Below are 15,623 nucleotides of genomic sequence, written 5' to 3' on the forward strand. Positions count from 1 at the left end.
CTGGAAGCCCCTTTGTTATGTAGCTACAATTAGAATGACACCCATCACAAGCAGAAGCACAGTGATTATACAGCCGTAAAGCAGAGGCTACAGGCTCCACATGGCTTTCCTACCATCAGACACAAGTTGTTGTTCTCCCCTTTTCTGCTAAGGAACTTGTATGGCAGCAGTGGGGGATCTTGGGATCTATGCAGCTATGACTTGTAAATGGAGAGATTCTATCTACTTCATGAAGAACCTAGCAATGGACCTCAAAACATTTCCCAAGCTGAAGGACTCTTCTCCAAATCTGGTGGTATGTGTTCATCTAATCAAAATGGTCCTGGTGTCTATATCTCCTCGGACACATTGGCTAGACTAAATTCTGTGACGCCAGCATTTGTACAGGGTTCCTCAAGCCATTCTCTGTCCCGAGGCTGCAAATTCAGTGGTGGGCGTCCGGCCTGCCTGACCTTCCCTACAGAGCTGTGACATATTCTGACTCGCCTAATTATGAATATTTATTGGCCTATCATCTCCAATTAACTACACTAAGAACAAATATATTCATGCCTTCAGAGATTGCTGCTTATCTATAAAGAGGATCAAGTCTGTAGAGGTGGCCAAGGAGATAAGATGCATGATATAAGGGATTTGGCAGATCATTACCCTCTTTTGGAAAAGTCACTGTTTCAACATTTGCAAGGCCTCAAAGGCAGTAAAATTTGGCAAGATTGTAATGCTATGCGCGTCAACAATGTATATATTATCAATGCTACACTTCTCGTAGTCTCTCATTCAGAATTGTAGCTTTTACCTTCAATCTCATTTCACAATATTACACCAACTTCCTAACAATTCCCACATTCATAGCATTTTTTAAAGCCAATTCAGGTTATAGGAATCAAAAAGGGAGACAACATATAAAGGGCACACAGACTTCCCATTTTTCAATCCATTCCTGGTTTTGATTCAAATTCATCCAAAAAAATCTAAATGTGTTTCTACCCCAAAATAGCCTTATTTCTAAAAATGTCCCTAATTTAACCCTTTCCTTAAGCTTGCAAGACCTAGAACACTTCCAGTACATGACATAGACCCCTTGGTAAGACATACAAGCACTTCTCATTAATTCAAGTATCAGCTAACAGTTATTTTTTTGGCAGTAATTCAATTCAAAAAGTGAAATTCAGATCATGTATAGTCAGAGAGTAAACTTTTACAAGTGTTTATTTATGGTAATGTTGCTAAGGTTTAAAAGGTCCTTTAGTCTGGTTCAGTAGGGGACACAATCATGGTGAAGACACCTGACTTGACAGATGTCCACAAGTCAGTTATTGACAAACTCCACAAGGAGGGTAAGCCACAGAGGTTCATTGCCAAAGAAGCTGGCTATTCACACAGTGCTGTATCAAAGCATATTAATGGAAAGAGGAGATGAAGGAAAAGGTGTGGTAGAAAAAGCTGCACAGCGAACACAGGATAACCACAGCCTTGACAGGATTGTTAAAAAAGGCCATTCAAATATTTTGGGGGAGATTCACAAGGGGTGCACTGCTGCTTCAAGAGCCACCACACACAGACGTAACCAGGACATGGGCTACAAGTGTCACATTCCATTACATTCCAAGACATTACAGTCTTACCTGGTCAAGGAGAAAAAAAAACTGGACTGTTGCTCAGTGGTCTATGGTGGCGTTTTTAAGATGAAATAAAATTTTTTATTTCATTTGGAAATCAAGAGTGGAGAGGCACAATCCAAGCAGCTTGAGGTCTAGTGTGACGTTTCCACAATCGGTGATGGTTTGGAGAGCCATGTCCTCTGCTGGCGTTGGTCTACTGTTTTATCAAGACCAAAGTCAACGCAACCATCTACCAGGAAATTTTAGACCACTTCATGCTTCCCACTGAGGACAAGCTTTGTGGAGATGGGAAATTTTGATTTGACTTGGTACCTGTCCCCACTTCTATAAGAACCAATACCTGGTTTAATAACCACAGTATCACTGGGCTTGATAGACCACAAAACTAACCTGACTAACACCATAGAAAACCTATGGGCTATTGTCAAGAGGAAGATGAGAGACACCAGACCCAACAATGCAGACAAGCTGAGGCTGCTATCACACAACCTGGGCTTCCATAGCACCTCTGCAGTGCCAGCAGCTGATCGCCTCCATGCCACGCCACGCCACATTGATACAGTCATTCATGATATGGAGCCCTACCAAGTAACGAGTGCATTTACTATATATACTTTGCATTTCGCATTTTGCATGTGTTTAGACATTTTTTATATAAAATCTTTTTGCTGATATTCTAATTTATTGAGGCACTTGTAGATCCATAGGCAAGACCATAGATAAGTACATGTAAAGCCATCACTCCTATTGTATGGCACCTACAAAATATTTTCCAGCCCCCAGTACTACTAATGACTTATCCATAGGATAGGCCAATATTAGGTGATCCGCAGGGATACAACAACAGGCACCACTACATTACTGTTAGTGCCAGGAGGACACAGCTCTGCAGTCCAGCCGTACAGAAGGTACATTGGAGTAAAGGAGAGCAGGAAAGGCAATGCAAGATTAATGTAGCCATGTTTTTCCTCCTCTGATCATAGTGTAAACACCCGGCACCTCTGCACCTATTAAAAACCCCTTTAATTCTAAATTTCCTGGCAGGTACATCTAAGAGTGAGCCCTGTGCAGACACGGAGGCAGAAGGGAATAATAGATGATTTCCGCTCAGCAGCAGAATTGTAACACTTTGATGAGAATACACATTTTTATTCAGCTCAGATTTCCACAATTAAAAATAAATGTGGGACCATTTTGATCTGAAACCTACTGTATATTCATGAGTGTTAAAGTACAATCTTCAAATTAAGGTTGAATTAACAAGATGACAAAAAAAACTGCTAATAAGAAGAAAACAAACTAGAGATTTTCATGCATATTCGCATCCTGTAGATAAATAATTCCACTCTGAATATGTATGAAGTGTGATTTCTACAGAAACAATGTGGAGCCTAATTGTAAATACACGGGGCGAGAACTACACACGCACAGAACATAATTACTGTTAAGGATAGAAAAGATGTTATTTCCCCTCCCAGGTGTTTTGTCAAGAATTTGGAGAAGGACCAGCAACAAATGTAATGTATAATTCCAGCAAAGGGAAATTCCTACGTACAAGGGAAGAAACAAGGAAACAGAAAGGTATATGATAGGTAATCCCACAGTGATGTCAACCGGTTCCCATTAAATGGGTGGGTCGTCCACAAGCTCCAGGATAAAGAGTCTGATCACTGGGGGTCGGCTGTTTCTCACTCTCAATGACAATGGATGGTGAGGTATGAAGCTGCTTGATTTGCCGCTCCACCAATTTGAGGGTACAAATAGTGTCCAACTGTTCTGTGGGACAGTCCCAGTTTTTCACAGCTGTCCTGCCCCCCTAAGGGGTGTTTGTCCCGATATGCCCCCCCCCCACGTCCTCTCGAAAGACCCCTTAATTCCACCGTATCAGGTTTTTTTATGACGGGCATTTAGTAGAAGAGTGCCGGACTTCGGGTCCTGTAAGTGCCAGTTACGGTGTCGGACTATGTCATCACAGCCCAGACCTGGCACTAACACCTGGGATCAGAAAAACTCAAAACAAAAAAACTTTCAAAAAGTGATAAAAAAAAAAAAACACACACCCTAATCTGATACAGCTGAAAAGAACAACTCTCTTTGGAAAAAATAAGCCCTAAACCAGATCTGTCAACAGAAAATAGGTGAATTACATTTTGAAGGGGATCCTGTTCAATAAATGGGATTCACCGGTTTAGTTCATGTCTTTCACCTGTGTTCCCACATTCAGTTTTCCAGATGCTGTTTTTGATGTCCAGACCAGTAGAGGTCATAGAAAAAAAAAATAGGTTTTAGGAACTCAATCAATATTGAGGTGGTTTTAAGTGCAGTTTCTTATTTTTAAAATGAACTGAACAGGTGAATACCATTTGATGAGCAGATTTCCCCATTCAAAATGAAGTTCGACTGTTCAGTTCATGTCTTTCCCCTGTATAAATAAGAAACTGCACTGAAAACCACCTCAATATTGATTGCGATGTGTGCCAAAAATGAGCCAAATAATTGGTATTTTTCGATCAAATCCCTGCTTATGGTCTAGTTTTATGGCACAGGAAAACTATCCAGCATCAACTCTGAGGCCAAACACTTATAGCTTTATTTCATATTGTTAAAAATGTTGAAAAAAATAAAAAGATTGGTTATGAAACTATGTACAAGCATAAAAGGGGCATGGCCAGGGTCGTGGCTTAGGGATCGCATTTTTCCCTCTTTCTCTACCTGAAAAGTTGGGAGGAGACTTCCATTTAATCTAATTGATGAAGCAGCAATTAAAGCAACCTTCTTTCCGCTCCATTCAATTAGTATAAGATAGAGACATCCAACCCCTGCTGTCCGTGGATAAGGGATAACATGGGATAGGTCATCGATATTAGGAGAAGCAGGGGACTTCAGGTCTGAATCAGCTACATGGTCATTTCCCAACTCAATCCAATACAAGCTGTCTGTATCTCTAGTTCTGTAGCACACAAAGTCATAAGCCTCATGTGACCTGAAAGACAAGATCCTGATCGTTTATATGACACCAGAATGTTTCTAGGTACAACAGAACAGGAGAAAGGGGCTTCTGAAGAGCCAATACCCCTGCAACCACTAAACTTGAACGGATTGAACAGGTCAGATTGCACATAAAAGAGGGGATTCGAGAAAGGACATTTCATACCCTACCTGAGGGTGCTGGTAGTTTAGTGGGGTAAAAACCGATTCTCTTCAAAGATTTGGCCACTTTTCCTCATGTTTTTTTGTAGTGTGTACATATGAGGGGCAGGATATTGCTTAACTTACCAATATACAGGCAGTCCCCGGGTTACGTACAAGATAGGGTCTGGAGGTTTGTTCTTAAGTTGAATTAGTATGTAAGTCGAAACTGTATATTTTATAATTGTAGATCCAGACAAAAAATTTTTTGGCCCCAGTGACAATTGGAGTTTAAACATTTTTTGCTGTAATGGGACCAAGGATTATCAATAAAGCTTCATTACAGACACCTTACACTGATCATTGCAGCCTGGGACTATAGTAAAGCATTCAGAAAGCTTCACCAGAGGTCAGAGGGGTCTGTCTGTAACTATGGGTTGTCTGTAAGTCGGGTGTCCTTAAGTAGGGGACCGCCTGTACATCTATTAATAGTTCTGCTCTGCTTTCTAGATGTGTAAAGTGAAGCCTTTTAACTCATCAGCCAGACATTCCTTCCTATGTGATCTCTTATGGTCTGTGAACAAACTACCTGCCAAGACCTTGATCTAATATTCATGAACACTATCATAAGGTCCTTGCAAGATAATTGTTCATGGACAGGCAGAGATCAGAAGATCTGCAGCCATAAAATGGTCAGGAATGCCTGAAAATAAAGCAGAGGAGAACTTTTAATAGATGTACGTATATTAATAAATTACATAATATCCGGCCCCTACACTTGTACACACATTACAAAAAAACATAAGGTAAAGTGACCAACACCATTAAGTTCTGCAAAACCGCTTTAAGTTCATAAACATAGTCTTCTGCACAGAGGCCTATGGCTTGTTTCTCAGTATGAGAATATGAATATAGAAAATATTCTGCTTTCACATAGCCAGAAGGTTTTCATAGATCATAGAACACTGCACTGCATCACAGACCACATTGTCTTTGGTGTAGATAGACGAGTAGAAATGAGTGGACCCAATGGTCGGGTTTGGTCGCCTTAACGAGACATACTGCCGAACTAGAGGCCAAACAGTCAATATTGGTGGGTCAGACGGCCGAACCCGACCATTGGGTCCTCTCATCTCTACAGATGAGCACTTAACGTGGCTACTTTTTTGAAGCGCCAAGGAGAACATGGAGCACCACTCAAACAGGGGTATCCATTCATGTGATTTGTAAAGGTCCCAGTGGGGGCCCCCACTGATCAGACCCTTACACTGATTACTCTATTTTCAGCAGAGGGGTCTAAGGTTCAAATCTTACTGCTGATTTGCCTATAGGTGGCGATAGAGAGCAGGTTTTCTTCATTATGGAGGCGAGTCGACTACAGATTATCACTTCCCAACTGTTAATGAAAAATGGTGTCATATTAAAGTGGACATAGTCCGTAATCTTCATACAAAGAAGACTGAAGACAGATTACCATGAAACACCTCAACTCTTAAACTGACCCTCTAGGTCCCACCTTAACGATGCTCATTCCCCCTCCGATCATGTCGAACAGTTTCCAGATAAACCAAAACTGAAGAAAAGAAGATTATCAATCTGCCTGTGCTGTGAATAAGTTCTATAAGTACTATTAGAAAGACTATTAGAAAGTACTATTATGTACTGTTTGAAAGACCTGGGTCTTTTTGGTGGAATAACATAATTTTACTATATATTAACAGAAGTAATTGACTCACATGATCAAGGCTTCCCATTCAAAGAAATTTTCTTCATTTATAGGGCCTGCAAAAGATTAGTAAAAAAGAGGCTTAAAAGAATGTTCCCATTTATTGTTTTTCTCTATCAATTCCTCACAGTTTTCTGCATCTCTGCTGTCATTTTATAGAAAACTTCTGTGTTAACTTCCAGTGGATAGCAATCTATCAATGGCCATGTGCTGCCACGCAGGTGCACAGCTCGTTAGATGTCTGCTCTGATTACTCTCTGTAATACTAACAAGACGTGCACCTGTGTGACATCACATGACCAGGGATGTAATGAGCCGTGCACCTGTGTCACATCACATAACCAGCGATGTAATGAGCCGTGCACCTGGGTGACATCACATGACCAGGGATATAACGAGCCATGCACTTTTGTGACTTCACATAACCAGCGATGTAATGAGCCGTGCACCTGTGTGACATCACATAACCAGCGATGTAATGAGCCGTGCACCTGGGTGACATCACATGACCAGGGATATAACGAGCCATGCACTTTTGTGACTTCACATGACCAGGGATATAATGTTGTTATAAATGTATATGATAAACACATACCTGCCACAATGCCTTCTGGTGGATTCAGTGTTAACTCTACAACAAAAACAGAAAGATAAAAGTGAAATCATTGTGTATTTTATGGGTCTTTCTTCTACACTATATATAGATCACGGGGATTCTATAACTATATCTGTAAAAGCGCCATTGACATGAAATTCTCAAATTCTACCAATAAAAAAAACCATTACGTTTTGTGTAATAATGAGAAATAGAGGTGCAAAATGCCATGGAAAGTCATGACACTGGCTGAAATCTATCAGTAATTAGAAAGAAATCCTGGCAGTTTATGATACAAAATGGGTTAAGGAAAGGAAGAGATTAATAGACAGGTGCTGGGATTTTTTTCCTTTTTATCTTTTGGGTGAATATTTTTAATGCACCATAAAGGCGACTTCACATTTACTGCTCATGTTTATTAAAATGTGTTTGAAAATTTTTCCATTATGGACCCCATACAGGCAGTCCCCGGGTTACCTACAAGATGGGTTCCTAGGGTTTGTACTTAAGTTGAATTTGTATGCAAGTCAGAACTGTATCTTTTACAATTGTAGCTCCAGACAAAATTACAGACACCTTACAGCTGATCACTACAGCCTAGGAGTAAAGTAACATCCAGAGACTTCACCAGAGGTTACAGTCATAATATTCTCTATTGACATGAACATAAAAATATTTCCTATTTTTCTACATATTTTCTGTTCATGTTTTCCACAATACATTCTCCAGCGTATGAATGCGGACAAGACTGCCGTCATACAATATCTATAGATTACGAGCTGGAAGAAAATGGACATATTTCAAAGACTTGTACCTAGGCTTTAACCACATCCCATTGATAATTACTACATTGAAGTGCCTTGTTTACTTCCATTATTACCAGGTTTTTTTTTGTGTGTTTGTGCGGTTTCTAGCCTTCAAACCTTTCCCCAGCATCTTTGAAGTTCAGCTTTCGTGACTTAATGGCCATGAGATCAGCCGAAATGGATAAACAGGCAGGGTAGGGGAAGCGCACAGTCAGCTGTTTGTCACTCAGCTGCAGGACATGAGAGTCAGACCTGTGACTCAGAGGCTACAGTAGAACAAGGTTGGACACTTACAAATGTGCTCAGTCCAGATGGAAAGTCTTCAGATATGGAGCAACCGTCCGTAACAGACGGCGGACATGAAATTAACACTGGTCTGAGTCAGCCTCCTAATTATATAGGCTTACAATAGGAATTTGTCATGTATTGTGCCCTCTGAAAGTACCAATAAACTGTGGAATATGTAACAATGTGAAACAAAGTCAGTGTAGCTTGGTTAAATGCTGGGCATTAGACATCTGTATTATTCACTCAATCCAAATATATAGACAAAGGTATAAGACTCTATACAGAAGCTGAAGTTTACGGACTGTTAGGCTGGACACTCTAATGGTAACCCAATGGACCCCAGTGTGGTAAATGGGGTGCTTGATCCCCCAAAGGGAAAGTGTTTTGTACATAATGTTTCAGCAGTTGTCACACACAGAGACAGGCTTAACGTTACAGTTACATACATACACTACGAGGGGCACATTCTTACATCTTGCAAACAGTTACAAGACAGTATAAGTTAACAAGACTACATTACATTCTATAAGGTGAAACCATTACAGTACACAATACACTAGTGACAATAACAGACATATATAGGGGGCATTAGAGCAGGTGTGTTGGTGCGACGCTAATGGTGATTGGGGTAAAACGTTGGCGTGCTGCTATTGGTTAGGGAGGCGAGACACTGCCCATAGCTCCAATTTCACCAAGTACCAGCGGGGTTACAATTGGGTTTCTGTTGGGCCTTCTGTCAGGGTCTTCCATTGAAGAGATAGAACCAAAAATGTGTATATTTTTTTTACTCAGCTGTTGTATAGTTGTAAATGAGTCTTACAAAGTCTGTATACATTGTCACGTGCACATGTGGTGACTAGACCTGTTCCAATACTAGAATATGGAAATCAATACTAGTACTTTGTGCAGTATCACAATCCTACAATACTTCTCACAGAACACAAAAAAATGAGTACCTAATCGACAGTTTTATATACCAATTCACGAAATTTTTCCCCCTCATGGTTAGGGGTTGGGTGAAGCCTTGTATTTCCTAACTACTGTGTTTTCTTTTCATAAATCAGAATGACACAAACCTCCAAATGACCCTGATCAAAAGTTTGCATGCACTGGTGATTTTGGCCTTATAACATCCACAAAAGTTGAGAAAAATGGGTGTGAATGGGTTTTGAACACGTTTTCAATGAGTTTTCACCCATTTTAACCCTTTCACGACCCATGACATAAAGCACGTCACGGGTCGGCTGCGGGTGCATGTAGAGGGCTGAGCCTGCTCCATAGGCGGCAAGTCTTTGCTGCATATCACAGCAAAGAGATACCGATAACACCCGTGATCGGTCCTGCCGGCGGCTTCAAAAAGATGGCAGCGCATGGGCGTCCTGGTGACCATCGTCGCTCCCTGTCAAGTCATTAGGAGCGGCGATCAATCGCCATGTCTCTTTTAACCCATTCATTATAATGTGTGATTTGCACATTTTAATGAATGGGTATAGCAGTGTATGGTAGGATCGATCAGACAACCTAGGTTTAAAGTACCCTGAGGTCTGAAAAACAGTGAAAGTAAAAATAAAAAATAATGAAAAAAACATAAAAATTCTAATCACCCCCCTTTCCCTAGAACTAATATAAATACAGTAGAAATCATAAGCATAACGCCACGTCCGAAAATGCCAGATTAAAATGACGGTTTTTCACTGCGTTTAACCCCGTAACGGAAAATAGTGCCCAAAGTCGTAAATGCCACTTTTTTGCCATTTTTGTCAAAGTGATCAAAAGGTCATACAGTCCTAAAAATGATAGCATTGAAAACGTCATCAAAAGTCGCACAAAATGAAACCACCCACAGCTCTGTACACCGAAGTATGAAAAAGTTATTAGTGCCAAAATAAAAAAAAGATAATTTTGTTCAGGAGGTTTTAATTTTTGTAAATGTATGAAAACATTATATAATCTATACAAATTTGGTATCCCGTGATCGTAGCAACCCAAAGAATAAATTACACATGTCATTTGGGCCGTACATTGAAAGCTCTAAAGTCCAAGCCCACAAGAAAACAGATGTCATTTTTCACCATTATCACTGCATTTGGAAAAATTTTCCCCGCTTCCCAGTACACGACAAGGAATATTCAATACCATCACTAAGAAGTGCAATTTGTTACGCAAAAAACAAGCTGTCACAGAGCTCTTTAGGTGTAAAAATAAAAAAGTTATAGATTTTTGAAGGTGGGGAGTGAAAAATGGAAATGAAAAAACAAAAAAAGGGCCAGGTCGTTAAGGGGTTAATGGAAGGGAGGATCTTCTAAATTCAACTCATGAAAAAACCTAAATCAAACCATTTGAAATCGGAAAGGTATCGAAGGTATGATGCATTGTGCAAACAGAGACATAAATTGCATGATATTTTGAAAGAACATCCACAGCGCGGCATCACGGTTGCAGTGTTACTACATTTTTTTCAAATCAGGACTCTAGAAAGTTCCAATAAAAAGCACTACAATTAAAGAGGTCCTACATTAAAGCTGACATGTCCTAAGCTTCAAGGATTCAAACATCTGCTTAAAGTCTCCTAATCCATCGACAGGAAGATTCTTTGTGATCTTAAGCCCCAAAATCCCACTCCTCTTTCCACCCCCTCCTTCCCGCTATCACACTTTTACCCTAGGCACAACTTAAAGGGAAAGGAAATATTTGGAAAAGAATAATAACGAGATTTACCAGAAGACGACTTTGTTTCATAAGGTTTATGTTCACACGACCATTGTCTTTTCCATTGTTCTGATTAATCCGAGGATCAGAAATAGTTATATTGGCTTTTTTTGTTTTTAATTTCCGCTCTCTCGGTTGTCAAGGCAATTGTTATTTGTTAGTCCTCTACCTGACTAAACTAATACCAAATTTAAATCACTTTAAAGGGAACTTGTCACCCGGAATCTCATTTTCACTAAAGACAGGCTGCAGAAGCCTATTACACTTGGATTGCAAATATGGCTTTCTGCCTTCTCTAAGCATTTGTATTACTTTATAATTGTGTTTTTTTTTTACTTACCTTGCACCCTGACAGAATCCTCTGCTAAGTCACAGGGGTTGGCTCTGGTTTGGATGCATTTAAAAAAAACAAAAAAAAAACATGTGACTTGTCTGTGCTGCAGACTCCTCAGCTCTCAGCCCCCACCTTTGTGCTCCTGTACAGCTCCTCCCTTCTGCTCCTACTCAGAGGTCACAGCCTGGTGAGCTGACATCAGCACATGAGGGAGGAGCTGTACAGGAGCAAAAAGGTGGGGGGCTAAGTGCTAAGCGGTCTGCAGCACAGACAAGACACGTGTTGTTTTTTGCAATGAATCTAAACCAAGGCAAATCCCTGGAGCTTAACAGCGGATTCTGTCAGGGTGCAGGGTAAGTAAAAACACACAATTATATTGTTATGCAAATGATTAGAGAAGGCAGAAATCTGCAGACAATTTATAGGATAGGTTAATGAACTCTGCATAAATCTAGTGAGGGTTAGCTAGAATCATTGAGGAGCCTGAAATAAGGCAACCCTCTTTATAGGAACAGGCTAGGTGGTCTCCATGAACAACACGTTCACTACAGTGACATACAATACCTTTGAGTGAGAACTGATCAATCTCCCCATAGGAAGATATTACACTACAGTCCCCATGGAGCATCCCAGTAGAATCCTATTCCATTGACCCTTCCTCATACTGTCTGCTTGTTGATTTTAAAGAGTGTTTCGTTATTCACAAATTCTAAATATAAAATTAATAAAAGTTGAGTTTTATCATTTAACCCTGGTGGCTAAAGGGTATTTGTGGTCGCTGGCCGTGCGACTTTTGGAGTTTAAATATGACCAGGAGACGGTTCTTATCTGGAGGGTAATGGGGCTCCGGTGACTCACACTGTTCATCACTTAGTAGTAATCAATACTGCAGATATAACAATTTTTTTTACGCTTTGAGGTCTGTATTAAACTTATGACCCAGAAAATGTGGGTGAGATACTGCTTTATATCACATTACGTATGAATAGGAATAAATTTGTTTAGGACTCAAAAACATAGTAAAACAATACAAGAGTACAAGAGAGGTAAGATAAAAAAAGAGACTAGATTGTAACTATGTTCTGGTGCCCCCTTCAGGTCATTATGTATTCTACCAAAGGTATAAAATAAAATGTAATTGTTAAAAATTTAAGCGATAACATGATGAGAAAAGACTGAAGCCTGGGCTGAACATTTCAGTACACGGGTAAGGAATACTGCAGTCAGGGACCCATGCTAAGAAAATCATGGTAGCCAATACTCCTGGTGTACATTCTGAGACGACTGTTAACAAAGAGGTTTCACAATCCCACTGTGAGGAGAGGAGATAGGACCCCAAGATTTGTAGAATGTTATAGGCCAAGCATGCTACTCTAAGAGGTTTCAGAACGGGAATATACACATAAACTTTCCAGGATGGAAAAAGGACAACCTCTAGGCGAATGTAATAATTTATACTCAGATCTCCAGATTTCTATCTTCAAAGCTTCATATGCCTCTACTTCCTCCCGAGATTTATCCTGATCCATCACCATGACTCTCCAGAGCCTTTCCATTAAATGCCTGGGTAGCCCTCATCACTTTAGAGGTTAAAGGGGTTTTCCCACAAAGGAAAGTTAGGCCCTCGGTGCGTAGACCCCCACAGAAAGCCGAGCGCCACAATCCCACTTATCCTACTTGTGCAATAACTAACCTCTAAAGTGATGAGGGCTACCCTGCCCGCTTGCCCCCAAGTAATCAGTAGAATGGGAGTCTAGTAGTACCTGGATGAACCTTTGGCGTGCATGCTTGACAAATACTTCATTCCCTGTTATGGGAGTACAGGAGAGATCTGCCCTATAAGTCTCACAGAAAATAAAAGTATATATGGTGGGAACAACATCAATTAACTATATTTTTAGAAACCTAGACCCAGCATATGAGGGAGGGTACCCACTCTCTTGTACCAGAGAAAAAGAAGTGCTCCGTCATCCAGTCAGGTAGGTAATGGGATAAAACAGCAAACCACAGGGCTTTAACCCCTTAAGGACGCAGGGTATTTTCGCTAATTTCTCGCTCTCCATCTTCAAAAATCCATAACTTTTTCATTTTTCCGTGTACAGAGCTGTCTGAGGGCTTATTTTGTGCGTAACAAATTTTACTTTCCCATGATGTTATTTATTATTCCATGCCATGTAGTGGGAAGCCGCAAAAAAGTTCCAAATGTGGAAAAATTTTAAAAAACTGCATGTGTGTCATGTTCTTGCGGGCTCAGTTTTTACGACTTTCACTCTGCGCTCCAAATAACACCTCTACTTTATTCTTTGGTTCGGTGCGATCGTGGTGATACCAAATTTATACAGGTTTTATTGCGTTTTAATACATTTTCAAAAATTAAACGAATGTGTACAAAAAAGAAAAAAGTTTTTTTGCCATCTTCTGACGCAAATAACTTTTTCATACTTTGGCGCATGGAGATGTGTGAGGTGTCATTTTTTGCTAAATTAGCCGACGTTCTCATTGCTACCGTTTTGAGGACTGTGCGACATTTTGATCATTTTTAATTACATTTTTTATGTCATCTAAAAAGGTGTAAAAGTCGCGTTTTGGACATTTGGGCGCCAAATGCCGTTCCGGAGGTCACCGCCGTCAATAACCGTTTTTATATTTTGATAGATCGGGCATTTTGGGACGCGGTGATACCTAATGTGTCTGTGATTTTTACTATTTATTATATTTTATATCAGTTCTAGGGAAAGGGGGGTGATTTGAACTTTTAATATTTTATTATTTTTTTTACATTTTTTAAACATTTTTTTTTCTTTTTTTTCCCACTATTTCTTAGACCCTCTAGGGTACATTAACCCTAGATGGTCTGATCGCTCCTGCCATATACTGCAATACTACTGTATCGCAGTATATGGCATTTCTGCTCACTATTTCTGCCCACAGGCTCATTGTAATGCATGTGCAGAAGCCATGTATCCTTGGGTCAAACGAAGACCCGAGGCTACCATGGCAACCGATCGCCGCCCCCCAGATGACGTTCGGGCGAGCGGCGATCAGAGGTAAGATGGCGCCCACGCGCCGCCAAATTTAAAGTGCCGCCGGCGACTTTGCCGGCGGCAAAGAAAAAGTTAACACCCGCGATCGGTGCAAGCACCGACCGCAGGTGATAGCGATGGGTCTTTGCTGCGATATGCAGCAAAGCCCATCTCTGTATGAAGAAGGCTCAGCCCGTGAGCCCTCTTCATACAACCTTCACAGCTCCATGGCGGATATATCCGTCACGGAGCGTGAAAGGGGTTAAAGGAAATCTACCATTTGTTTTTATGCATTGTGAACCAAACATACCTTGAGAATGCTGTAGCTACACTGATGCAGAAACATCTTGTTTAATCCCTGAACCGAGTGGTTTTGCACAAAAAAATTTTAATATTCAGGACCTTGGGAAAGCTGGGTGCCCGGACTGCAGTACATAAACACATTACTTCCACATACACAGGAGATGCCTGAACTGTCCAGACAGGACTTATTAACCTGAGCTGGATGACTCAGCAGCTGGGTGGGTTGGGGGGGTTCAGCAGTTGATTACTTCTGCCTGTCAGGGACAACACAGTGATGACATATTCTTGGCTTATGCTTTGCAGGACAAGGCTGAAGCAGTGCATAATGAGGACGAGGAGAAGCGCTGAGCAGCTGCAGCAGCGACAGCCTCATTACCATAATTTATCATTGTTTTTTCAGCAAAACCACTCAGTTCAGGGATTAAACAAGATATGTGTCTGCATCAGTGTAGCTACAGCATTCTCAAGGTATGTTTGGTTCATAATGCATAAAGGCAAATGGCAAATTTCCTTTAAAGTGTTTAGCCCTATAGGCAATTAGTAAGCAGGGCTGACCAAAAGCCCAAAATGCGTCAACGTCTTCTAAATCTTTATTGTTCAGATCTTTATAACACATAGCATTATCCACTGACCTACCAGACTGGATAACTACCCTTTCTTTAGATTGGCTTCCCAGCACGTATTAGCTCCTTCTCAAGCAAGGAGAAGGAGAGAATGCATCCATTGACTCATGTTAAACCCCTTTGTTGAAGAAAAGAAAAATTGGAGACATTCATGGAAATGTTTGTTGCAAAAATACATTCCTCTATGACCATAGCATCTGGGAGTCAGTGCTCAGAAGTGGTTATCAGTAACTTGTCCAGTCTACATATCTCTAAACAGCACAAGTGCTTGTGCTACCAAATAACCCATTTCACTTCTATTTGAACAGAAAATTATTTTTCATGTCTCCTCCTCTGTAACACAAGATGGTCTTTTAAAGATTTTCCCTCTGAGCGGCTCCTGATTCTATCAGTACATTAGAATGTATGTGACTGCAGACATTGCACATTGGTTGGGTGATAGTGCCATCTGCTGGCCAAAGTAAA

The 15,623-nt window shown here is 40.6% G+C and overlaps 1 protein-coding gene across 2 annotated transcripts in view; it reads right to left on the bottom strand.

Annotated features, from left to right (window-relative positions):
- The window catches only part of UBE2G2 (ubiquitin conjugating enzyme E2 G2), a 45,093-nt gene that overhangs the window by 8,615 nt on the left and 20,855 nt on the right, over positions 1–15,623 (bottom strand). For both annotated transcript variants that reach the window (XM_072121276.1, XM_072121277.1), the window contains exons 2-3: positions 7,073–7,108; positions 6,488–6,533 (exon numbers count right to left, since the gene is read on the bottom strand). In XM_072121276.1, coding sequence (XP_071977377.1) covers positions 6,488–6,533; positions 7,073–7,108 — 82 coding nt within the window. The remainder of the gene's footprint in view (positions 1–6,487; positions 6,534–7,072; positions 7,109–15,623) is intronic.

Source organism: Engystomops pustulosus, chromosome 8 (genome assembly GCF_040894005.1).
Source record: "Engystomops pustulosus chromosome 8, aEngPut4.maternal, whole genome shotgun sequence".
In the NCBI taxonomy this organism is placed as follows: Eukaryota; Metazoa; Chordata; class Amphibia; order Anura; family Leptodactylidae; genus Engystomops; species Engystomops pustulosus.